The sequence below is a fragment of the Cyprinodon tularosa genome, unplaced genomic scaffold (assembly GCF_016077235.1).
Source record: "Cyprinodon tularosa strain WSP-4 unplaced genomic scaffold, ASM1607723v1 ctg230, whole genome shotgun sequence".
NCBI classification, from domain to species: domain Eukaryota; kingdom Metazoa; phylum Chordata; class Actinopteri; order Cyprinodontiformes; family Cyprinodontidae; genus Cyprinodon; species Cyprinodon tularosa.
This window is the reverse complement of record NW_024038862.1, coordinates 228,554-255,469: the sequence shown is the minus strand read 5'-3', so window position 1 is coordinate 255,469 and position 26,916 is coordinate 228,554. Positions and strand designations below refer to the sequence as shown.

Sequence of the window (26,916 nt, the reverse complement as noted above, 5' to 3'; positions counted from 1 at the left end):
TGGGTAAAAACACTGCCAAATTAGATTGGTTGGTTAAGCCAAACGATTGGTTGAACACATAACTTCCAACCAGATTAAAACCAAAACCTGTGGAAAAATTGTTATTTTTCAATAAAAATGACTAACACCTTTCATTTTGCTCATCATTACCCAATTTGCACAAGCACTTTCACTCTCTGCTTTAGCTTGTTTCACTAAAATGGCAGAAAAGCGGTGTATCTCAAAAGATTGTTTTCTTTTAAGATATTTTACACTGAAAAAAAAGTAGAAAGACTTTATTATACAAGCAAATTAATAACAATTTCAAAGGAATCACACAAAAAAATCAGATCATATTATTAACTGTAGCTATGCACTCCACCAGTAGGTGGTGACATATTCCCATGAAGCTTCATGAATTGTGGGGATTGTTGAAGCAATTTGGCCAGATGGTTCACTGCCTTATGAGGCTTAATCTCACCATCACTACTCAACAGGAGAATACAATGGAGGATCCAATGAAGACTAACAGGGTGTAAGTGAAGTAGAGCAGAACACAGGTGCAGATAATGAGAGCAACACAGGTGAATGGAATCTACAAAATTAGGGGATGAGTCTGTCTAATGAATGAATGGCTTAATACTGAGGTAAAACAATATTAACCAAACACAGAAAGAACAATTGGGAAATAAAAGAGAAAATCTAAAACCACTAAGAAATGCTCCATAGAAATAAACAAAAAAAGCAACTGTCTAAGGACCTAAGGAAACAAAACCAATAAGGAACCAAAGACACTCAGAAACAACAAAACATTTGTGCATTCAATTACCTCGTCACAAAAAGAGGTTGACTTTTCAATGACGGCGTTCAGTTTTTTCTCCATTGAAAGATTTTCTAAAACACTAAAGTGCTGAAAGCTGCTTTTACCCACAGGCAGAAAAGGCTTTGGTATTCAAACTGTGAATCTCAGCGGGTACATTTACATTCCCTGATAGATTTTCTGCAGTCTTGTTTGATAAACACTTTAATCCACTCCTTGGTTTATGCACTTTGAATTAGTTTTACTTTCATCTAAAATGCTTTTCTCTTTGCTTGTGATTTCATGTTTTATACAAGGTGCATTTACTGTCTCTTGCAAGAATGTTCAAAACCCATAATTCAAATTATGTCACACTGCAGTCAAAAAATTATTTTTTGTATTGAGTTGTAATATGATAGATCAGCACCAAGTGGCTCATAATTATGTTATTAAGGAAATAAAAAACAAAAAAAACATTGATTTACTTTTTCCTTTTTAAAAAAAAGTTAGGTAGACTTTCATTGAGTATATTGGCTCATTGGCTCTTTGGAGCCACAAAAATGTAAAAGTATTCTATAAGCCTCGTTTGGCAACACAGGCTTTAAGTGTATTATCCCACAATAGAAAATGACTATCTGGGCTTAAATATATAATAAGCATTCATGATTAAATGCTTATCCTGGAGAAAATGTTGCATAGCAGCATGAGGTGATGGAGGAGCAGTGAACACTCTCAGCGCATTAAATACACAGTTTAAGTTTTGTTGCACTGATGAAATTAAAGAAACAGGATAAAGGAATCTTTCTATGGTGGACGTGGGGAAAAACTGAAGAAATGTTCCCATCCCTGCATCAGAGCGCTACCTGTTTGATCTGTGGATGGTTTTCGATCCTTGCAACAAAACTAGCAGCAGTAGTAGAGTTTGGAGATGCAATCCACTTCTTAAATCTATCTTTGCTCTCCTCTAACTTATCCTGATGTTCTGCAATCACACTTCTTCTCTCACTCCCAACTTGCTGATCAGCTGCATATTTAGCTTGCCTTCCCTGGAAATGCCTTTCTAAATTTTTCTTTTTTGACAACCTCTCATAACAAAGCAAAAATGCAGTCAATCCTGGCACAGTGCCATGCTAGTTGCAAGCTATCACCACAGATCTCTATGGCTATGATGCAAACGATTGTTTAAATTTATTTATTATACAAATGTTTACAGCATTGGAAAACATAATAAATTTTTGTTTGACCTCCTGCACACCACATTAAAACAAACAAAAAAAACTTGATTTTCATACATTTTTGAACACGCTCAAGGGAGCTGCAAGCGGCGCGCTAAAGAGCCGCATGCGTCTCCGGAGCCGCGGTTTGCCGACACCCTGACTAAGACAATACTTACATTAGGCCACAGCAAGTTTTTCAGAATATTTCAATGTCTTTACCTAATATCATATAATATCATTGTGTGTGTGTAGGTAGAATTAATAAAAATGTCTTTTTTAATAACCTAATTGGTTTGTCAAGGTGCATTCAGACCTAGCTCAATGTCTGCAGTGATTTACATAGTCAGTATTTCAAGAGGGGAGCCTCGCTTGTAGTATTGATAGGGTCAAGCAATGTATATTGGCCTGAGGAATCATTTGAAATAACTCATATTTTTCAACTCTTTAGGTGACAAAGTCTGCGGCATGCCTTTAACAACCCCATAACATTTCCTGTCAAGGTCTCACTGTCTTCACATTAAATGCACAGGTCAAACGTAACATACAGAGTGCTGCTAAATGGCTTTCTATTGACAACTTTTGAATCGGCTTAGGGAGATCACACATTTTTGAAAAAGCCCCAGAAGGGCTGAAAAATTAGATCCCTTTTGTTCAGTAGAGCTGTGTCTGGAATCTGTGGTATTTCCTTGTAGATCTACCCAACCCAAAAGCACCTGTACTGGGCAGCATAGAGCATTCATCATTTATCATAATTTCCTTTGTCTGCACTTGTTGTCTGCACCGCTGCACTTGTTTACCATACGTCACAACCAGTGCAGCGATGAGATTTCAGAAAAAAAAAGTTCAGCTTCAGCGATCACCCCTCCGCTCTCTCCATGTGGTGCTAGTGTTTGACAACACCTCATTTCTCTGTAGTAGCACAATTTGAGAGCAGAGCAATGAAAACCCTCACATTGTGGCATTCACTTCTGGCTACTTAACTGCCCTTCCCCTAGCAGGCTTAGTTTGCCAAACTTTTGTTGATGTTTTGGGGTTTCGCAAATAGGAACCACAGTTTGGAGCTATCTAAGTTTTATCTATGCATCTTCTTTGTTGAATCCTAAATTAAATGTTGCTATCTATAATGGCACGTTATAAGCCACATAACAAAATTGATTCAATGCAATAAAATATGCACAAAACTATTTTAGATTAAGCAAACATATACCCAATCATGGAGCGTTTTCAATATTTACTGTGTACAACAAATCTGAATATCAGTATCAGTCTTTGTTTCATCGTCCTTTTTTGTATTGTTGTTGTTGGAACTGCTTACTAAAATCTGACTAAGTCTGAATTAAAAGCAGTTCATGGTACTAAATCTATGACAAAAAACTGTGTGGATAGAGGCATTTGACTGGATTTTCACTGAAATCAGTTTTTACATTTTTGCTAGAAGACTTAACACTCTCTTAAACTGTTGACAAAATTAACACTGGTTAAACACGGTAATTGTGGCTTGACATGTTGTGACTAACTTTAATCAGAATAGGACATCCAAGTCTGGCTTTTCTGAGTGAGGTTCATGAAATACACCTTGGAGGTTTGTTTTTTTCACAACATCCAATATTCCAAATATCTTTGTAGATCTCTGTTCACAGAGCAGGTGACTGGAAATGGCATTGGGGCAACTGATAGCCATGCACTTTGCAAATCTATGTTTGATGGAAAGGTTACGTAAAGATAATTTTTGGGGGGGGGGGGGGGGGGGGGGGGGGGGACTATAGGGGGTACCATTTGTTAACAGGCATTCCATTGAATTCTGTAATTATGCACCACTTTTCTGTTGATCTATCTCATACACCAATGGAATTTAAAGTTTATGGTTGTAGGATGACAAGCAACAAAAAAGTCAAAGGGGCATGAAAAGAGTTTTAAATTCAGAAATTATAACATTCAAGAGTAATAAGTAATGATTTATCCTCTATGTTTGGAAATCAATATCAGGGTCTATCCCCAGTGAAGCCACAATGATACAGGACAAAAGTAAACCAATTATTATAGTGTTGCATTGTGTCACTATAACAGTACCCTGTCATGTTACAGCTTTTTTGGTAGCACCACAATGCCAGCTGAAAGTTCCAGCAGGTAATAACATCGGTTTTAAAGCACTGGAACAAAAGCAGAGGTGATAGGATGATCACAGAAGCTCAACCAGAAAATGTTGCATATTTTGTGGGGATGAATTGTTGAAACAGGAGGAAATGTGATGAGGTGATGCTTCTGATCTGCCCAGACATGCCACAGCAATAGAGCTTCAAGGCTGACGTTCGACTTAACCGCCAAGTTGGCTTCACATCTGTCACACTCTGACAATGGTGGATGTGCTCACCGCAACTGTATGATATAAAATATAAGTTGTTTACTCATCCGAATTGCATTAGGTTTCTTTTTCTGTGACAGCACCGAGAAATGAATGACAATTACCCTTAGCTGTGCTTTTAGTCACATACAATTTCTCTTCAGCGGCAATGTGAATCTAAACAATCCAATTTATGCTTCAAGGTAAATTGAAAGCACTAAAAAGAATGAACAATCACTAGATGTTATCTGCAATTATAAGACAATGCTAGCAAAGCATAAACGGATCATTATTTGAGTACTTTGAAATAATAGTTTCTTTTGTCTCTCTTGCCTTCTTTTTCTCTCCCCAGTGACGTGTCCAATGAATGAGGTGCTGACCGCTTCCACAGGGGTCATAATGAGCCAATCACCCGGCACCGGCTTCCCTCATTTTGAGTCATGCTCCTGGGTGGTTAAAGTAGAGCCTGGCTACAACATTACCTTCACTATTGAACACTTTCAGACAAGCCGTCAGTTTGATGAGCTTGAAATCTTTGATGGTGGGTCGCTTTTGCACCAGAAAAATTAAAACTAACACGGTTTTCTTCTAGATTTGTGTTCATGAAGAGAAATTGACTAAAACCTCAATGCTACTTATGATCTGTAATGTTCTCTGACAGACCCCCATATGTACCCATAGTCTTGCCTATAAGCTATTTTTCTCTGCAAGCCACAGTTAAAGCCTAAATAAACCAGACAGCTCGATTTACTGTCTGTAACAAAGCTATCTGCCCCAACTAACACAAAATCACACATCGGCCTCCTTTCATGGTGGCAGAACATCTGCATCTGCCTTGTGTATTTGAATTGAATGAAAAGCAAACTCAGCAACTCTGCCCCGCAGCTTTGAGAAAAGGGTGGTGCGATGCACACTCCTAATGCTGATTAGCACTTTCTATCTCACACCAACAAGAGAGGAACAGGCAATTGTTCACCTTGAGGCTGCTGAGCCAATTATGGTGTGCAACCATCTTTTGTACACAATTAGGAGTCCATCAGACTTTGTATTTGCAACCAGACAGAATGCATAACAAATAAAGAGCTGTAAAAATTCAATTATGTGAAAATGTAAATTCAAATTCCTCTTAAGAACAACAGATCTAGACTTTTATATACAGGCTATACATCAGCTTTGATTAACATAAAAGCCTTTCTTTAAAATTCTGAAACTTTGGGTCAATTGTCCTTTTTTTCTGTCTTCATCCAGGTCCATCCAGACAGAGCCCCCTCCTCATTACCCTCAGTGGTAATTATTCCAGTCCGCTGAGCATCACAAGTTCTAGTAACAAAGTCTACCTGCACTGGTCTTTTGATCACACCACCAGCCACAAAGGGTTTCGCATTCGTTACTCTGGTAAGTTATGACCAGAAATTCACCAATGCTGCCTCATCACGCCATGATCGATTCGCTGCACGGAGGCTATTTTGGACTCGTTATTTTTAGGGCCTTGTTGAGGGTTTGATCTCATTAGTCCTGTGTTTAATTTACTTTTCCTTTAAGACCAGCATCTGGGCTGCCAACTGTGCCTTAGACAGCCAAAAATATGACCCAGCTCTGTCAGAGCCTAATAGGGGAAGCAGGCATCTGCACCGACATCTTGCTGTGTGCCAAGACCTAGGAATTAGTAAGCGTTGCTTCATGTGTTGCTTGTTGGTTATTACTCCTCTGTTTTGTCCTGCTCCCATGAAGAATTTGTTTCTATATGACACCTTCATAACTCGCTTTGAATTATGACTGTGTAAATATTTAAAAGCCCTCCCCCTGTTCTATATCAACACCACTCAGCCAGATTGACTAATTGTCTTATCCTTGGTGGAGTTTTCTGTGTCCCCAGCCGGATGTTCTGTCATCTCCCTTTTTTTCTGCCTATTTTACTTTTTAATTGTTTGTTTCTAGCGCTCATGGTTTTCTTAGTGATAGATTAAACGATAGACTAAGTGATCCCTGAGAACCCAGGAGTTACCATGGTCAATATGGAATTGCCTTCTGGTGTACCTTTGTGAGATGTAGAGAAAACAGATGGTGGAGATATATTGAATGAATTCAACCATGCTACTCATCAATCCGTGTTTCCTCTCCAAGGGCAGGCCTTCCGCTAACAACTTGCAGATGATGTCTTGCAACAATTCACTCTATGTTTTCTGCTGTTATTTTCCATCAATTTCATCTATCACTGTTTCCATCTTTCTGCTTAGGTACATTCATTTTCTCCATCAGTTCAATCAACTTAGAGTCAGCCTGACCTTGTCCGCTCAATCCTTCTTTCTCTTGTTGTTTATCCATTTCAATTTAGTCACCAACCTCTGCAGACGTAGTTATTCTAAGTTGCAGAGTTGATTGCAGAAAATGCAACTGTTGTACTGTCTCAGCAAAAGATAGCAAAGAGAAATGGGAAAACAGATGGAGCAAGGGCTTAGACAGCTGGTTGCATTTATTGGTCCCCTCATAAAGATGTAAAGAAAATAAAAAAGCCAAAAATATTGCATTCAAAATAATTGCTTTTTAAAAATTGGCATATGTATTGGTACCTATGCAGATACTATTATGCACAGCCCTGTTTGGCCAGTAGGAGGGGTACTTATTCTGTACCAATGGTTTTCCCAACCCTGAATGTAGAAGCATTATAAAAGCAGTGCAAAGCTCATCATAGCAACTCAAGTCAATCCCACTGCTTCCACCAGGTGAGCTGTGGCATTTCTAAAGTGTCCCAGATTAGGCTGATTCTTGTTCTATTATCATTTTTTTTTATCTTTTGCTTGGGGCATGAACTCCATGTCAATCTAGAGCAAAGTTGATCATTCAGGCAGGAAGTCAGTTGATGACAAACATACTGTAGATTCTCGACTTCATGTGAAAACAAATCGTTTTCATAGTTATTCTTCAACCGTAAAAAATATGAGCCTTGAATAAAATAAAATAAAGTGAACTACTAAACATTTTAACTCAAATACCCATGATAGATCCAAAGAAAAAGGAATGAGGTGATTAGATAAAGAGAAGGCACACTATTCAACTCTACAGTAGTACTGGTCTTAGAACCACTTCTGGTTAACCCCTTTATTTAAAGCCTACAGGGAAACCACTATAGCGCCAACGCAAAGTTGCACTGTGGTGCCTCGGCAGATGGCCGCTCACATTGAGCCCGGTTCTGCTTGAGGTTTCCTCCTGTTAAAAGGGAGTTTTCCTCTCCACTGTCGCTGCAAACATGCTTGGTGTGAGGGACTGCTGTAGAGTCAATGAGACGATGCAATCAGCTGTTTTTCCTTAGATAGAAAACTTTGAATCAATCTGACTGTATTATCTGGTTGAATTGTCTCTGTAAAGTGCCTTGAGATGATATGTATTTTGAATTGGCGCTATATAAATAAAATTACTTGAATTGGGGTTTGCATCCAGTGGAACCCCAGTGTTAGCAGATTAATTGTTGTTGTCTCATATCTTTTTGATCAGTATGTTTGATAGACCCAAGAACTTCAGTTTTCAGTTTATTGGTAGAGTCAACTAGGTTTTTGAAAGTATAAAACTGATAATTGTATAGATTCTGGTAAAGTTTTCACACATTTTGTAGAAAAAAAATCTGCTACAGAAATATAAACCCTTATCTTTTTTTGACAATGACATTAAACATAAAGACAATTTTTGTGGCATATCCAGCAGAAGTGTTTCTTGCCAAATAGCTCAATGTAACTTTAATATTACTAAAGTGAATTGTAACACTTAAAATTATACTCCAATTTTGCAAACTTCATATATTTACTTATGTGATGATAGTGACGCATTTTTTCCTGACATTTTTACCGCTTGAACAACTGCATCTAATGGTTGTCATTAAGAATCTGGGGTTATTCTTGTTTTCGCTGCAGCCTTAAAGGGACAGAGACACTTTGGCTCCCTAACAGTAAATGTTCCCTACATAAATATGGATCCACCTCCAACAGGGGGAAAGATTTAGTCTCTGCATCCTGTGACATTTAAACTACAGAAGCACATAGAAATTCTCACAAACTTAAAAGAAGTGAAACTATACATATAAAAACAAAACTTTGTTATTTTAAATGGTTATTATACCAGTGTGTGATCATTCTGTTATGAAAAAAAGATTAGTATTGTTTCACACATTTTTCTGAGCTTCTGCAAACTTTGTGATTTTGAACCAACAGCAAAGACAGCTGTTTTTTGTTTTTTTTATGTAATAATTTAAAATGAAAACTTTGTAGTGTTCATCCACAAGATCACAAGACAATATGTGGGTATTGTGAATATGCACTAAGTTCACTGTATATACAGTAAGCATTTATATTACTTAATAACGGTATTGTGAAGGATTTTCGCAAATTTTTTAAAAGACCCACCCTCTCCACTTAAGCAAAATGCACATGCTCAATACTGTAACGTTGGAACGCCTATTAAACACGTGCAAGAGCATTTACAAGCCCATTTCTCCTCGCGCAAACTCTGTTTAACTCTTTAAAGCCTGGACCATAAAATAATTGACACTTTATTAGAGTTGTCACTGAATTTTCTGACACATGACATCAAAAAAGAAAGTTTGTTTAAGTTTAATTAGATCATTTATTTGCATCAAATTTGATACATAAGGCATTTCTCTATACATTTTTTAACGTTTTCTGTTCTCTACATGCAACTTATTGTGCAATTCAGGGTTTTCAAGAATAAAAATATAACACTGATGATGTAGAGGTCTCAAAAACCCATGTATCAAATATGATACAATTGGCTTTAAATGGTTAAAAGTTGCTGTTCTCATAGTTCATACAAGGTTACTGAGCCTGAACGTCCGCCCTAACCTCTAAATCCCTCAATCACTACATAGAGCAGGGACTATATAGTTCATGGTGGACTTTATAGCAAACTAAGGTTACTTAGCGCTAGACAGATGATCACTATTTTTTGCTCCCTGTTGGTAAGGTATTTCCTCCTCCACCACGTGGTGCCTTCACCATTAGTCGCCAATGTCGGTTAGCGGATAGCCTATGGTGACAGCTGGCTGCTGTGACAGCAATTCCTATAATGCTTTGCGAGCAGAGCTCTCTGTGCAAAGCATTCTGGGATATATCTGCCTCTTCTGACACCTTTCTTTTCTTCTCATAAACTTTGTGAACACTTTTTCTCTTAGCACCCTCTGTCATTTTCAAAGAATCATTGTGAGAAAGGTGAGCCTTAATGACTGTCTGAAACCGTAGCTCACCATAGATATATGCCTGAAAGTGCGCATGCGCAGAAAAAGATAGCTAACGGGACGAGCACGTAGGACTGTCTTACGCAAACATATCACCAGAATGATTGACATTTAGGAGGACCACTTATTAAGATGATCCACCCGGAAATATGTTATCAAACCCCAACTTCTTTAGCAATAAACTCAAATTTCAGATGTAGCTGTAAGCCTTTTTGACAGCTTTTCATTTCCCTCAAAAAGAGTTGAAATATTTGCTTATCTAAAAAACAATAACTGAGGTTTAAGAAAGAATTTAATGGCCAACAGTCCTCAACCTTCATTATTGCTTTAGTTTTGTTAATAATACAAAGGATTTTGTCTGGTTTTATGCTTGATGCTAAAAAAGCTATATTTCCAGTTGTCTTTGCATGTGTGAGTTGTAAAAATCGCATATTTGTGTTTTTATTGAAATTTGATGTTCTCATAACGATTTTCTGCCTATAATGAACCCAGTTTCCTTTTTTTAATATAGACTGTTTTCATATTCTATTGTGCTGTTACTGTCTTCCAGCAGCTGACTGTGTAGTGTTTCTCTTTTATTGGGAAATCTGCTAAATTCCACTTGGGCTCGTGAATCTTCTGGATCCATTTTGGCACCATTTGTGATGACAAATGATTATTACTGCTACCAGTTTAACAAAAATCAGATACTTTGTTCCCAGTATTATGTATCCATCACTTTTATTATCCTCATCCACAGCTGCTGACAAACTTTCATTTTGCTTTGCAGTACATTAGTTTTCAATAATCAATTTCCCTTGTCTCGAGGCAGCAATGTTTGCTTTAACCTTTTCCCTCCGCACAAGAGTAAAATGGAATAGAGATCTTTTGCTGTGTCATTAAACACGCATTCATTTTTCACCTTCTCATCAGCTACTTACATCACCTTGCATCATTGTTTTTTATTAATATGTCAATTTTCTGTGTGTTTGCATTAAGATGTATTTACTTTTCTCTTCACAGCACCATACTGCAGCCCTCCAAATAACCCAGTAAATGGCTCAGTGCACAGTCTTACTGGTTCCAAATTAGGCAGCAGTTTGCGCTTCAGCTGCGACCAGGGCTTCCGACTTATTGGACAGACCAGCGCCACATGTACGCGCACCGCACAAGGGATCCATCAGTGGAATGCGCCAGTGCCACTTTGCCAAGGTGACAGCCATGTCAGTCGTGTCTTTCTGTGAAAAATCATGAAAGTTGGACATGTTGTCATGTACAGTAATACACATCACTTTCGCATCTGATCAATACGTTATCTAATAAGTAATTCTTCAGACTATTGACGAAAGAAAAAACACTTTATAACTGGAATCCTGTCTGGCATGAAGAACAGAATATCATTACAAATCTACTTTGTAAACTGTGTTTCTCCAGTTTAAACACATTGAGGGGGAAAAAAAAAACTCTTGCTTTGGATCAAAGGGTGATTGTAGTTGACAGCATGACATCACTAGCAGCTCCTCAGCCTCAGGCATACCTCCAGGAAGTTTACTTAACCACTTTTTTGTTGTTTTTCTTTCATTTGTTGGAAACTTTTTGACATCTCAATTACTGGATTTAAATATTCTTGTCTTGCTGCAAACGGTTTTAGAAAAAAAGAATTTGGAGACAATAACTGATTTATTGAATGACTCATAAATTCGTTTCAAACTATTGAAAAGAAACTTTCAGCAGACATAAGCTGTTGGATGGAATAAACAAAATATTTTAGAATACTGACAGTGAAAAAATGTTGAGAGAAATTATCTATCTTGATCGATGTTATTTTATTTGCTACTACGATATTTTGCATTAGATATAAAAGCATGTATATCTAATGCATATAACTGTACCTCCTTGATCTGTTTTCAAATAGTTAGAAAAATAATAGAAAAGCTATTTATTGTGCAAACTTTTCTAGATTAAATGTATTCATCCATATAAATTATGTTTATTTCCTGGAGACTTTGATTGTTTATGGTTGTGTGATTAGTGTCCCATGGTTATTGATTAGCATTGGTGTCTCTGCACAGAAAGAATGTCTTTATGTTTTGCTGGTAGCGCTATCATTCCTCTAATGATTAATTTAAGTTGTATTATATCTTCACATCTACCTATCATTTTGTTATTTCTAGTCATGTCCTGTGGAATGCCTGTTGCCCCTGTCAATGGGAGCATTGTTGGCCAAGACTTCTCTCTTGGGGCCAGGGTCTCTTACCGATGTAATCCAGGGTTTCGGCTTGCTGGCCCTCTCACCACTTCAGTGGTCTGTCAAGAATCTGGGAGGTGGAGCCCCATTGAGGCCCCTCCAAGATGTGTCCGTGAGTGTTTCCTCTGTCTTCCGGTCAAGTTATCCTGTTCTCTGTTCAGCAGCTTTTTATAATGAAACAATGTCAATAGAATGTAACTGTTGATGTGTTTTCCTTAGGGTTAAATAATGGGGTGCTATTAATTATGTTTGTTTCTTACAGTTTTTCACTTTTTGTGAAATCACCATTTGGAAACTGTTTGAAAAACTGCATTCATTGTTTCAATGAATGCAGTTGTCCAAAGGCCAACACTGCAGGATCATATATCTGACACTTTTGTTTCTGAACACCCTACATTTCATGTAGAAGAGTATCAGATGTAGATAAATCTAACATATTCTAGTACTTAACTATCCACAATGCTAACAGATATTTGAGGCTGAACTATGACAGGATTCATATGATAATTCATATGATTTTCTCAGAAAGAAAATGCAATTTAAACACTTTGCATATGACATTTATTCGTAGTTCAGGTATCACAATATAACTTTGACTGTTTTTATCTCATTAAATCCTTTACACACCAATTTTTGTATCACCTATATTACTTTACTTTTTTTTTTCTGAACATAAAAAATGTTACATGTATTTTCTTTGCTGCAGTTAGTTTTGTCAATGCACAGACCATTTAAAGAATTCAACAGATTTTTCAGTGTTTAAATAGAACAGTGTTTAGTTGGTATCCTTTGTTTCTTTGATTTCCCATTACTGTTGATACAGGTATTACTGTTTATACTGGAAGTTGTTGAAAATATCATAATCTGTTTCTCTGATGAGTAATTTTTTTTGTTAAACTGTGTTTGAAAAGATTGTCTTCTTTTTTATACAGGCTCTTATTATTTGTGCCATGTGAAAGTGAAAGTAGTACTAAGAACATCCCCAGTACCATTGTTACTTTTTCTACCAGAACAATGGATTTAAAATATCCTTAGCATTGCATTATTTGATGTGGTGAAGGATAAACAATGCTGCACAATTTATCTCCACTGGAAAAATAAACACTTGTAAAAGAGTGAAATTCTATTGTCTATATCTGTCATTAAATTACTGAGTTTGAGCAAAAATAAGATAAAAAAATTAAGAATGTATTTTGTGTTTTATTAGATCATTCTTCTTATTTATAAGAAGGCAATGAGGATCAGTTTTTCCCAAAATGTTGCTGAACATGAAATTGTATAGTGTGTATTGACCAGATGTCATCGAACTTCTAATAAATATGTAACATAGTTATCTAATTAAGACATAAGATATTGACTGTCTGAAATGAATGGATAATGTTCTCTTTACCTTCAGCGGCCACCTGCTCTGACATTAGCCACTCTGCTGTCGAACATGGAAGATGGAGACTAATATATGGTACTCAAAACCAATACGATGCTATAATGATGCTCATATGCGACCCAGGATATTACTACAGGGGTCAAAGGATCATTCGCTGCCAAGAAAACGGCAACTGGAACTACCCTGACCCTCGGCCAGTCTGTGAGAGTAAGTTAAAGCTACTGCCTTTCTGCTGCTTAATCTATGGGCGGTTCTGGACAGGGACCCCTTTAGAACTGGCCCCTGTTCTGAATACATGATAAGGAATGAATTTCCTATGATATGCACTAGCACAGACACTGTTACTGATTTAATTAAGTAATTGATAATGTGTTTTATCCTTACAGTTTTATTTTAAGACTGATTTGAAAATTAATGTTTTGCACATCAGTGCTCTACACCTTGCAGCTGCAGAGTTGCAAACAGGTCCTTGGACCTTTGGCTCACTTTCTGCAAGATAGGATTTTTTTATTATTCATTCCATTAGTCTTTTCTCCAAATTAAAGACCAGCTGACAATTTGTTATAGTTGCAGCTTTTTAACTGTTCTAATCAGGTCCTACTATTTTGCTCTCCTATTTTAGTTATTTCCTGCGGAGACCTTGGCACTCCACCAAATGGTCACAAGATAGGAACTTTGACTGTATATGGAGCCACAGCCATTTTCTCCTGCAACACAGGATATACTCTGGTGGGCTCTCGGGTACGAGAGTGCATGTCCAATGGGCTCTGGAGCGGAACACAAGTTCAGTGTCTAGGTGAGATCCTCAGTACAAAAATATAATAACTTAAAAAGAAACAAAGTACTATATTATATTGTCTCTACTCTTGGTTTGTTCACAGCTGGTCATTGTGGCAGTCCAGACCCAATAGTTAATGGTCAAATAATTGGGGAGAATTACAACTTTCGAGGCAGTGTTGTGTACCAATGTAACCCAGGGTTTCGTCTTATCGGCGTGTCGGTACGAATCTGCGAACAGGATCACCGCTGGTCAGGAAATACTCCTGTTTGTGTTCGTAAGTTTCCTCTCCAAACACCTCTGGAGGAGGTGATATGTTGAAAAGTTCTGATTCTTTAGATCATTCTTATGGCTTTCATTGTTTTGGATGTTTTGCACAGTTTAAAGCAAGCAAGAGTTAAATTTCTAAAGTTAAAGGATGACTTTATCTGTTTCTTGACCCTCTCAGCCATCACATGCGGCCACCCTGGAAACCCATCATTTGGCCTGACCCAAGGGACCCAGTTCAACTTAAACGATGTTGTGCGTTTTGTCTGCAATACTGGATATGTTCTGCATGGGGCTGTTAAATCTACGTGCCAGGCCAACGGACAATGGAACAATGCCTTACCAAAGTGTAAAAGTAAGTGCAATGAGTTTCAGTGCATTTAAAGTAGTGTCATAGGGATTAAAGAAATGAGAAAACTATAGAAGATTGTTTCTGTTGCTTGAGAACAGAAGTATAATTTTCTTAAAACCATATAACTTAGAATATATTCTGTTTCCATATCTTCAAAAAAAAAAAGAAAATAAATGGAAACAATAATTTCTTTCCATTTAGAGACTCTTTGAAAAATATTTACACTGTTTAAACTTTTTCAGATTTATGCACGCCCGCCAACTTGTTTTATTGAGATTTATGGAGACAGAACTTGTTAAAGTTACTGTATTTTGAAGATAAAGGATGCATTTGTTTTAATCTCCTTTTTGTTATACTCCTTTAAACATTCCTGTCCTGCGAATTAGCTTCATAACTCAACAACTCACTGCAAACCAGAAGAGTAATATTCCAGCTAAATTGCAGTAACAGCCTCCTCTAAGGTCCCCTGAGCTTTGCCACAGAAAAATGAACAAAGTGAACAAACTACTTTATAAAGACCAAAGAACACAGCAGAAAGAAGGAGTTTAAGGTTGCACTAGATTCTACAAAACAAAAAATCTGAAGCCTGAACATTGTATCAGACAACCCTGCATGAACAAGATCCTCGATGAAGCAAGGCAGTGGTTGCATCATTTTGTCATGATGCTTTGCTTTGACAAAAACAAAAACAAAAATTTGTTTTATTGAACAATAACTGTTTATAGGAGCATAAATTTGAAATGGGAATATTTTTTTCTACCACAATGTCACAAATTTCCATCAAAATAACAGAAATAAATAAAAAAAAAAAAAAGATATTCAATTTATTTAGATGGTTGATGGAGGTAAATACTGTATACATTTGTCCTGGAGTCTGTGGCAAAACTTGAAAGTTGTTGCTCAGAGGCTTTCCTTTTAAACTGACTTAGATTAGGCTGTTTTGGGAATGAAAAACGTGCAATGTGATTTTTGGTTGTCGATAAAACTATCAGGGGCTGAATAGAAATGCATTTTTTTTTTACAAATCGTTATCCGTCTCTGAACACATTATTAGTTTGTGTTAGGCACATTAATCCAAAAACAAAGTTATATACAGGATTTGTAGGGTTACATTATTAGAGAAACTGTTTCATATAGACCTAACTAAAAAAAATCTGAACATTAAGAACATGTGGACGTATGACCTTCTTTTTTATGTTAATCCATTTGCATAAGTATTAGATTACCTGAAACAATGTGTAAAGTAATATAGTATTTGACCACAGTTAACCTTAATCACAGAGTGTGCAGACGAAGCAAAGGGTCACCCCTCAGACAAGGGATTTAACAGACTTACATTTATGTGAGGCTGAAATGAAAAATTTAAGTTTATTTAATTGCACTAGCCTCAGTCATATGGTCTGTGGAGGTTCCAGATAATATTTCAATTGGCTTTATTTCCTCTCCCCCCTAACAATCTCCATCATCCCCTAAGGCACACACGTGTGCCACGGAAACAATGTTGGTTAATAGCCATGCAGAGACAAATCCAAAGAGAATCACTGAAAACCTTGAGGTTGCATAAAAGACAGGCGCCTGTGGAGACATACATCTTGGTTTTGTTCAGATTAGGAATTACTCAGCTCTACTCTGCATGAATAAGGCAAAGTCTTTTAATTTGCCATTGTTTTCAAAATAAGGATTGTATCTCAGGGCTCATGTGTATGTATAAGTTGGTTCTATCTGAAGGCTACATGACAGGAATAGACATGAGCTGCTTGAGCAATCAGGCCTTAAACGTGATAAGCTGTAACAAAAGAAGTGACTGATTGACTTCCTCAGTTTGTTTTGAATAAGAAAAGAGATTTGGTGTTTTTTAATTCTTTCTTTTAGTAATGGGAAGATTATAAATCTTGGTGGCGTCTTTGGTTCGTTTTTTTTATTCAAAGAGATTTCATTTGCCTGCTACATACACAGTGCAGTCATATAAAGATTTCCTCCCAGACACTGACATCATAAAAGAATCTGCCTCATTTCAGCACAGACTTTCCATGTGAAGACTGTGTGCTTCTCAGCATGTGTGTCCGTGGATGATTGTGAGTGGCTGTTTTGATGCCTATTATCCTCACTTTTGATGTGAAGACATAAGCAGCTTACAAGCGTTTTTTATTTTTTTTGTCAGTCAGATTTATTACATTAATTACAGCTATTGTGACACGTTTGGTAAAGTGTGGCTCTCGCTCTTTCTTCTTGATCAACAACACTGTGCTGGGATCTGCTTCATCCAATCTCACTCTTTAGTATCAGCTTTCAGTGGGAGAGAAACACATGAGAAACAGAGAGAATTAGTGAAAAGCTCCAAAAAGCACAGGGGATGCAGAAACCAGGGATACAATTCAGAAAAAGTTTAAAGTGCTAATAAATGACAAAATAATATCCAAGATGTACAATGTTCAATTTATCGTTATAAACATTAGAAGTTGCACAAGGGAAGACCTGTTGAAACATGGTAATTCACCTAAACTGATTGGCTTTCAACAGCCCCATTTAGGAGGAGCTACAGAGATTTTCTGCTCAGGTGTAGGACTTTAAATGGACAGCTATTAGTCAGGAGAACCACAAAGTACAGCTCATGTAGGAGACAAAGCAAATATTGGAAGGAAGGCGCTTTAGTCAGATGAGATGGAAACTTTTTGGGCTGGATGCAAGTTGCCTTCACTGCCAATCACCCTGATACCACTCTCCAAACTGTGAAACATGGTGGTGGCAGCATTATGCTGTGGGGAAGCTTTTTATGCAAGAACGTGTGAATATTTCTAAGGTAAAAGGGTTGAGCTCTATGCAGAGAAGTGTCTCTATGATGAAGCAACTGGTGCATAACCTACAGAGAGAAGAGGTTGATGAGTCTCGCCGTGGATGTGGATGTAACACAAAAATAAAATACCTCAGTTCTGTTTCCCCTCTCACCTATTTTTCCCTTTCATTGATATCCTTCCCACACACACGGGGCCAAACAGGTATTTACCAGGAGGTCAGCCAGTTAAGACAACCGTTGGAGGCCTTTTCAGCCCACGATGCACGAGCATAATAAATGAAAGCCAAGTTCTAAGCTCCGCATGAACCTCACTGAAACAGCCCTACAGTCTCAAATACACTTTGTCGAGTTATTATGCAGTAAGTTGTAAATGATGGCACCACAGGTCAACACTCTACTGGGAGGAATACATTATGAAAGATATTTGGGGGGTGATTTAGCATAGCTGGACAGCTTGGGAGCATGAAAATGAGCAAGCTTTTACACACATTAGCATACAGTAGATTCAGTTTGGCTGCAGCAAAAACACATTTAAAGAAGAGAGGCTGGAAAGGCAAGCTGGGCTGTAATAGCTGCAGGGAAACTCTCAGTGTGTTTTGGAAACCATTAGCGCTTTGGCATCACTGTATACACGTAGGTATAGGCTAAATAGCATCTTTGACTTTGCTGGCTGTAATGAGGTAATAGTTCATTCTAAGATGATGTGGTTGTGATTGTTAGTGGTTTACACAATTTTAGAATTTAAATACACTGTATTCCTAGGTGGTATTTTATATTTCCTTGCCAGGCTACCCATAAATTCTACATCTCCAGCAGCTGGTTGTTTTTTTAGCTTGCAGTAAAATACAGCTAATGGTGCAAATCTTTGATTTCACTGTGTGTAATTAAAGCCAGTTATTATATCCAATTTAAGCTTTTATATTTTAATATGATTTAAGCAAAATATTTCCTCTGTTCATGGAGGTGCATATGCATAATTGTCCTCCCTTTCTCCATGTCTTCTTCTTGATTAATGTCCACAGTCGTGAACTGCACAGAGCCAGGCCATGTGGAGAACAGCATTAGGCAGGTATTGTCCAGTGGGCCACATCGCTACAGCTTCCAGACAACAGTGACATACCGCTGTAACCCTGGCTACTATCTGCTGGGCACCAGCTCCATCTCCTGCCAAGGGGACGGCACTTGGGACCGCTCCTTACCCAAATGCCTGTGTAAGTAATGACAGCAGGTATTTTTTAAGCACTTTGTAAAAGACAATGGCTTTAATGAAAAAAAAAAACTATAATAGAGATGGATAATTTTTGTTTTGCTTGTTTTGTCAATGTCAAAGAATTTTATTTGACAAGGGTTTATATTTTTGTTCCTGGCATTCTTTCCAAGAGTAGAAATTCTTTACATCAAAGCATATTTAATGCTTTAATCCCCTGATGAAAGACAATATTTTGAGTTCACATTTTAAACTCTCCTTAAAGTATTAGCCATTTCTACAGTTTGCATGATTCATTGTTACTATTTCTAATTGGCTGTAATTGCTATGTCTGCTCAAATTGCTTGCACCTGCACACCAGATCCTGATATGAGGTGCAAAGTGACTGTGCAGGGGACAGGTCATGCAAACTTTTTTTGTGTACTGTATGTGCCTTTAATGTGCAGATCAGATTCAAAAGACTAAACTGTGAAATTCATGATTAGAAGATATGCAAATAAAATACTTAACACCCACAAAATTAAAACCTGAGAGCAATCATGGGTGCAAATTTGGGCTCTATATTTAGCATGTTCGGAATTCAGCTGCAAACTGACATATTTCTGCTGCCACTGCGGCCACAAAGGAGGCATGAGTACAATGAGAGATGATGTAGAGGGAGAGCCTTTTTTTATTTTATTTTTTATTTTATATTTTTAAAACCAGTAAGTTCCAAAGATTAAATATAATAATAATAAACAGAAACTGCTTTATACTTTTAAACCTCCTTGTGTCTGGTAATCCGTTGACAGACAGCTTTGTTTTATACCTTTAAAAGTACAACATTTCTACTGATTGAAGGCTGACCAGCAGCTCTTGACCTCTAACCCCTTTCACACAGACTCCTTCATGCATGTGTCCTCCTTTTGGTCCCAAATAGAAGCCTTTTTGATCAGTCTGGTAATTCCTACGGCTGTGCTGGATGACAGACAGCTCAGCTCCGTTGTCAGTCAGACGTGCATTAAGTCTTTTTGTGACAGATGAAAGAGAAAAATGAGTCAATTTCTAAAAACCAGATGATCCAGAAAGAACGTCAGACACAGGAAAAATAGAGTAGATCATGTAACTTCAAAATAAGAGGCGATAGAGGGATGGGTTTTATAAACATTGATTGAGGGCTGCTGCATGTCAACTATATGCATTGAATGTGGGTTTTGGTTTGTGTGAAGCTGGCTCTCTGTCACAGCTGTCGAAATCAACCGCCATCGTTCCCCACAGAAAATAGTTTCATTTAAAAAACCTTTCTAGACCCTTTGTGTTTATTTTGACGACATTTTACAATTTTCACTTGCTGTAAAAATCATTAGTTTCTCTTCCTGCAGAAACAACTTTCAGTCCAAAGAGTATTGTTGACTTGGAGCAGTTGGTTCAGAAGTTAGGGAAAAAAAAAGATTTATAAGTTACCAAACATCCAGCTAAACTCACCAATATTGATATTTTTGCTGAAAACACATGGAATAATCGCACTGAATCAAAGTTACTTAGCACTTGTCTCCTTACTTCTCCTCTTTGATTGGACAGTGGTGCTCTGTGACCGCCCCAGCATGCCTCCCTACGCCCAGATCTCAGGTGACCGTCGAACGGTGGGCTCGGTCATCCGCTACAGTTGCATGGGTCAACGTAACATCATTGGAAACACCACCCGAATGTGCCAGCTGGATGGGCAATGGAGCGGCTCACCACCACACTGCTCAGGTATGGAAGATACACCAAGATCAAGAGGTCACGAAAAGTTACCATCCCATCTTTGTTTCTCTGTATCAGGGTTGTTTTTGTCAAAGATGATGAAATTATTACGTTGATGCTCCTTTTTTATAACGATAATGAGAACTAACAAGCTAAACAGGGATCTTTGGAGATGAAAACATGACGAATCATGGGAGTGAGTTTTTGTTGACGGGACAAGACGAAATAAAAATGTTAGCAGGTGGTCTGTCAGACATTTAAAATACATCCTTGTGCTGTAATCTGTTAGACATGCTAAGCAGTATCAGCCATGCTGCTGCTTCCATTTTGGTTATACCCACCACCTGGCGTTCAGCAGTGGACATTCTGCATGACTACAGATGGACCATGGCAGCAGCGACATGGGTGAAAGTAATCTGGAGTGGTCCGATACTGCGCACTGAACTCTGACCAACTCTGCTCTTCAAGCTGTGCTTGTGCAGAAATGTGTATTTTGGACACACTCTACCTGTGCTCTTCCTGAGAATGGCTCTTCCTGCACTTGTTACTTAATGAACTATATGTGGCTGATCATCCTCTGCCAAGCTTAAAAAATTAAGATTTTGTTTCTTCTAGCTTACAAGAGGCAATGCTAAATCTACTTTAACTTCAACCAAAAGTAATCCCTAAGTTATATCCCAAGAAAACATTGCATTGCTTACTGTTTATTTTTGGATAAAGAGCCATGTGAAAAGGTACATACTGTAGATCTTTGAATATTTCTCTGTCAAGTTATTGCTTCCATCTATTTGAACATTTCAATATTTTAGTTATGTTTTTGAAATTTAGGTCCTGATTCCCATGGCATTTTAAGGCAGTTATGTAGTTTGTCTGTGTATTTTTTAAGTATTAAAACCCTAAATTTAAATCTAAATAAATTTAAATGTTCTTTGCTTTTTGGTAGCAATGAAGTTTTTATTGTGTGTAATGCATAATTCACAGTAGATCAGGAAGTGTTTGCTTCAGGATGGAAACCTCATATGTCTAAAACCCTTCCTTTATTGTACATTTCGTTTGCTTGTCAGTCTGCTATATTAACCAATATGATTGTTGAACTAGATCCGCTTTTTTTTTTTACTTTTGTTAGACACTTTTACATAAATTAGGACATTCATTCATTAAAAAAAGTTTATTCTAATTCTAAAAAAATTCTTTTTAAATCAATATTGTCTGTCTACCGCAATTGTAGTACCTAGGCAAGATCCATCAGTCTGGTAAAGAATCTGGTTGTTATTCGAAATTGTAATGGTTCACTTTTTTATGAACTTTGATATAAAAACTGACTAAAACTAGAATAAAACCTTTTTTAGTTGTAGTTGACTAAAACCGACAAAAACAATCACATATAGTAATGACTAAAATGCGACTAAAACTAATAATAGTTTTCATTCTGGAGACTAAACTAAATCTAAGATGACTTTCAAGAACAATAATGGTCCAAATGACATTTTATGATGATGAAAAGTCAATTTTAAAATATGTCCTTGAATAAGGGTCTTAAACAAGTAAAAGTGAGCCATTATCCCATTTCAAATGCTCATCTGACACTTCACTAATTGGTTGGGATATCAACCTGTCATTTACACTCACTTGCCACTTTATTAGGTACACCTGTCCAACTGCTCGTTAACACTTAATTTCTAAGCAGCCAATCACATGGCGGCAACTCAGTGCATTTAGCCATGTAGACATGGTCAAGACAATCTCCTGCAGTTCAAACCGAGCATCAGTATGGGGAAGAAAGGTGATTTGAGTGACTTTGAACGTGGCATGATTGTTGGTGCCAGAAGGGCTGGTCTGAGTATTTCAGAAACTGCTGATCTACTGGGATTTTCACGCACAACCATCTCTAGGGTTTACAGAGAATGGTATGAAAAAGAAAAAACATCCAGTGAGCGGCAGTTCTGTGGGCGGAAATGCCTTGTTGATGCCAGAGGTCAGAGGAGAATGGCCAGACTGGTTCGAGCTGATAGAAGGGCAACAGTGACTCATACAACCACCCGTTACAACCAAGGTGGGCAGAAGAGCATCTCTGAATGCACAGTACGTCAAACTTTGAGGCTGATGGGCTACAGCAGCAGAAGACCACACCGGGTGTCACTCCTTTCAGCTAAGAACAGGAAACTGAGGCTACAATTTGCACAAGCTCATCGAAATTGGACAATAGGAGATTGGAAAAACGTTGCCTGGTTTGATGAGTCTCGATTTCTGCTGCGACATTCGGATGGTAGGGTCAGAATTTCGCGTCTACAACATGAAAGCATGGATCCATCCTGCCTTGTATCAACGGTTCATGCTGGTGGTGGTGGTGTCATGGTGTGGGGAATATTTTCTTGGCACTCTTTGGGCCCCTTGGTACCAATTGAGCATCGTTGCAACGCCACAGCCTACCTGAGTATTGTTGCTGACCATGTCCATCCCTTTATGACCACAATGTACCCAACTTCTGATGGCTACTTTCAGCAGGATAATGCGCCATGTCATAAAGCTGGAATCATCTCAGACTGGTTTCTTGAACATGACAATGAGTTCACTGTACTCAAATGGCCTCCACAGTCCCCAGATCTCAATCCAATAGAGCATCTTTGGGAAGTGGTGGAACGGGAGATTCGCATCATGGATGTGCAGCCGACAAATCTGAAGCAACTGTGTGATGCCATCATCTCAATATGGACCAAACTCCCTGAGGAATGCTTCCAGCACCTTGTTGAATCTATGCCACGAAGAATTGAGGCAGTTCTGAAGGCAAAAGGGGGTCCAACCCGTTACTAGCATGGAGTACCTAATAAAGTGGCCGGTGAGTGTATATTGATACCTTTACAGACTACGAGCAGCAAATGAAGATGTTGAGCGGCATCTGTTGGTATATTTACAAAACAGTTGGACTAAAGATGGAGTTAACCGGCTGCTCCACAGGCTTCAAGGGCAAACTGAGTCTCCTCCATAAACTGGTTTTAATTTGCTCTCATTAGTCTCAGGAACATAAATGCTGGCTTATGAAGCAGTATACAAACACAGGCCTCCGTACCACTCTGCTCCAACAACAGTTTTACTTCAGGGCTCTAGTGAGTCTCAGATTAAACGACCCAGGCATCCCCATACATGCAAATGCATATTTAAACAGATGGGAGCGAAACGTAAACAAACAGGGAGGTATAAAGTTGTACAAACAGGCACACAAGCTGTGTGACTCTTAAAATCACTCTTATAGTTCATTATCAATACATATAATATTCACCTATATCCTTTGGATGTTCCAATGGTGTTCTAAATTATATCAAATCCAACTGAAAAAGACAAAACATCTTACTAATGCCCCTTGACTTTTTTATGGTTTGGCTTGTTACTATAAATTGGTGCATTGACTTATTTGGTAAGAAAAAATATGCATGGTTTTAATAAGGTTCAATATATAAAATATGAAAAGTCAAGAGCCGTGAGTCGACATTTTGCAAAACGGTGTTTCATGCTGCAGTTTTAACCTTAACAGTCTTAAGGTATCTATGTTTGATTTTTGCACTCTTTAAAACTAGAAATCATGTATTTTCTATATATCTTTTCTATATCTTAAAGTCTTTATATATATATATATATATATATATATATATATATATATATATATATATATATATATATGCATTTTCTATTTATATCTATTTCAGAGCATCTGGGAGCAGCAATCTTCAAATATTATCATATAATATTTACGAAAATGTATATACACTGGATTTTGTTTAGAACTTAGAACTAACTGCATAAAAATGTTTGGATCTACATCTTTCCTTATTAGCTCTGGATTTGTAATAATACTTATTGTCCTACTAAAAACTAAGCTAATTCCAACTCTTTTATAGCCTCTTCTGTAAGTAGTTTTCTTGCAGGTATTTTCTGCATTTAGTTTGATTAACCAAGTTCCTTTCATGCATATTCATATTCATGCATTTATGTATACTGTCTCAACAACATAACGTAATTTTTATTTAAAAAAAATTCTGTGGTAGTCATATGTTCAGAGTTATAGCTTATTTCATATCTGTAAGAAGATTTGCCCTGTTTTGTTTTTTTTTCTGATTTGAGCAGAGCAACTTCTTCCTCCTGCTTCTTACCTATGTACCAAAAACAGCTTTTCTCTCTTTAAGAAACCTCTGCACAGTATTTATTCTTTACACTTTATGTATTGATTAACTATTTGTTATCCTCTGACAGCAGGTAATTTCACTGGATTTTAATTCAGTGGATCTGAAAAAAGGACTGAACACATTTTCCAGATATGCACTACTAAGCTATGTATCATCATCCATCAATATTATGTTAAATTGGTCATACATTAAAAAATCCCAATAAAATACCTTAGTCTATGTGTTAACAATGAAAGAAATTGTTTTAATTAAGTTTAAACGTTTTACATTTATTATTTACTTTGCCAGCCACTCTATATGATAATAAAATGTTTCTAATTGTCTTGTTCACCAAAAGGTTACCATAGTAGCTCTTAGTTTAACTAATAAAAGACTCCGAGATATTGAAAAAAACTCTATAATTTTTTTTTAATATAGCTGTAAATTGAAAGCATATGTTTACTGTGAAGTTTGTGCAACGTAAAGACATTTTTAGATGTTAAATAAATCATAAGGGAAGATGGAAATTATGATTGTATCATTGCATCTATATGGGAAAATAAATGATTCCATTCTTCCAGTTACACAATTATGCACTAGTTTGGGAAACTTATTTTCGAAGTAAGCTTATTTCTGTTATCTGTATGTGATTTGTTTTTATCATTCTAGGTGAATCCAGTGGTCTATGCGGAGACCCAGGCGTACCTGTTCATGGCATCCGTCTTGGAGATGAATTTGCTGTGGGCAGTGTTGTACGTTTCAGCTGTGAACCTGGTTATGTTCTTAAGGGTTCACCAGAGAGAACATGTCTTGCCAATGGGACATGGCTGGGAACGCAACCAGAGTGTCATGGTAAGAAATCCTTCTTTATTTGCTATAGAGGTTTTTTTTTTCTTTGTTACTTCACCTTGAGGTTTCTTCCAGTGGCTCTGAGCTCTGGTGAGCCATTGGAAGATGAATTATTTATTGTATAGCCTTTCTTTTAAGAGTGTGTACACTTATTTAATTTGGATACTTGGAGTAGGAGACACAACATAATGAAGCATTAAATGTTCTGGTTTGGGATTTACTGCAGAGCGATAAAGGGCATGACATAGAAAAATGATCCATGTTCTAGTGTAAATTATCACAAGGGACTTTATACATATCAGAAAATGTGTATTTAGATGCATAAAAAGGTCACATTCCCTCTGTTTATTGTTATTTTTTATATTTGTATAATTTTTCCTGCGTTTGCCTTGTACATTTTCTTTACCTGAGATCTAAGTAGAAAACCGAAGACTTTTAGAACTTTTGCAATTTTGTACATTTTTGTTAAACCTACTTCATTTCCACTTTTGATATCGACATGTTCAAATAATGAATCAAACCACAAGGTGCATGTCAGGTGTTGCAAGTTGAATTCTCTACATACGGGTAAGTACTGTACACTGTAAGAACCAATCTATAGAATTTACCCAAATAAATCTGAGGTAACAAGGTGCATTGATTTATTTGCCGTAGATTTAATTTCATATGTTGGGTTTATAAATAAGTAAAATATAAAGATATGAAATACTTACTGTTAATAAATTGGGTAAAATTTACCTCACATTTATGTATCTATTGAACAAGCTACTTACTCACTGAAATTAGGTAATTAATACCTGAAATCAGGTAATAAACATTATTCAGAGAAGGTAACATTTACCCACCAAATAAAGATTCAGATGTTTCTTCGTTTCAGTTTTTAATCCATAACATTATATATAAAAACAGAATAAAGTTCAGCCAAACAGTTTCACATTATATTTTAAGTTATAAACTTGTTTTATAACTCACTATACCAACAACTTTAAATGTTCTTTAGATAAAGTTGGACAATAAAAAACGTTTTTTAAGACACCCTTTCTGTATACTAATGCAGCAATGAGAGTAAAGAATAAAAAATAACTTTGAAAACAATAGAACATTTTATATATTTTGCTTTTGTTTGCCAATTACTACACTGCAAAAACAATCTACAAATAGTTAAAATGTCTTCAATAAAGTGCATTTACCCTTAATTTGAGCAGCTAGATACAATTTATACCAATGGAATCAGTATTTTATACTCTTAGAATAAGATAATTAGATAATATGCACTTGAAATAAGTCAATGCAACAGTTTTTTTCTTATTTTAAATGTAATCTGTCTTGTTCCATTGGCAAAGTGTCTCACTTATGTCCTCAATTCAAAAAGATTAACTTATTTAAAGAAAAAAATGACCTTCTTAGATTTCTACTTTTTGCAGTGTAGATAGTTATGTAGCAGTAAATCTATCAACTGGTAACATTTAAATATTTGTTTTGTGCGTTACATCATTAACATCCATGAAGATGGGTGAGAAAAATACTTATCGCCTACTGGATCTTATAGAACTGTCCAGTAGAGCTTACAACAACTTTATATACTCCTTCATCCCTAC

The 26,916-nt window shown here is 36.9% G+C and overlaps 1 protein-coding gene across 1 annotated transcript in view; it reads left to right on the top strand.

The window, feature by feature from the left end:
• Window positions 1-26,916, top strand: part of csmd2 (CUB and Sushi multiple domains 2) — a 375,721-nt gene that overhangs the window by 309,353 nt on the left and 39,452 nt on the right. Inside the window, exons 48-58 of the mRNA XM_038286837.1 lie at window positions 4,689-4,877; window positions 5,585-5,731; window positions 10,581-10,769; window positions 11,732-11,917; window positions 13,202-13,396; window positions 13,812-13,985; window positions 14,071-14,244; window positions 14,416-14,589; window positions 18,403-18,591; window positions 20,148-20,321; window positions 25,139-25,321. Of these exons, the coding sequence (XP_038142765.1) occupies window positions 4,689-4,877; window positions 5,585-5,731; window positions 10,581-10,769; window positions 11,732-11,917; window positions 13,202-13,396; window positions 13,812-13,985; window positions 14,071-14,244; window positions 14,416-14,589; window positions 18,403-18,591; window positions 20,148-20,321; window positions 25,139-25,321 (1,974 nt within the window). The remainder of the gene's footprint in view (window positions 1-4,688; window positions 4,878-5,584; window positions 5,732-10,580; window positions 10,770-11,731; window positions 11,918-13,201; window positions 13,397-13,811; window positions 13,986-14,070; window positions 14,245-14,415; window positions 14,590-18,402; window positions 18,592-20,147; window positions 20,322-25,138; window positions 25,322-26,916) is intronic.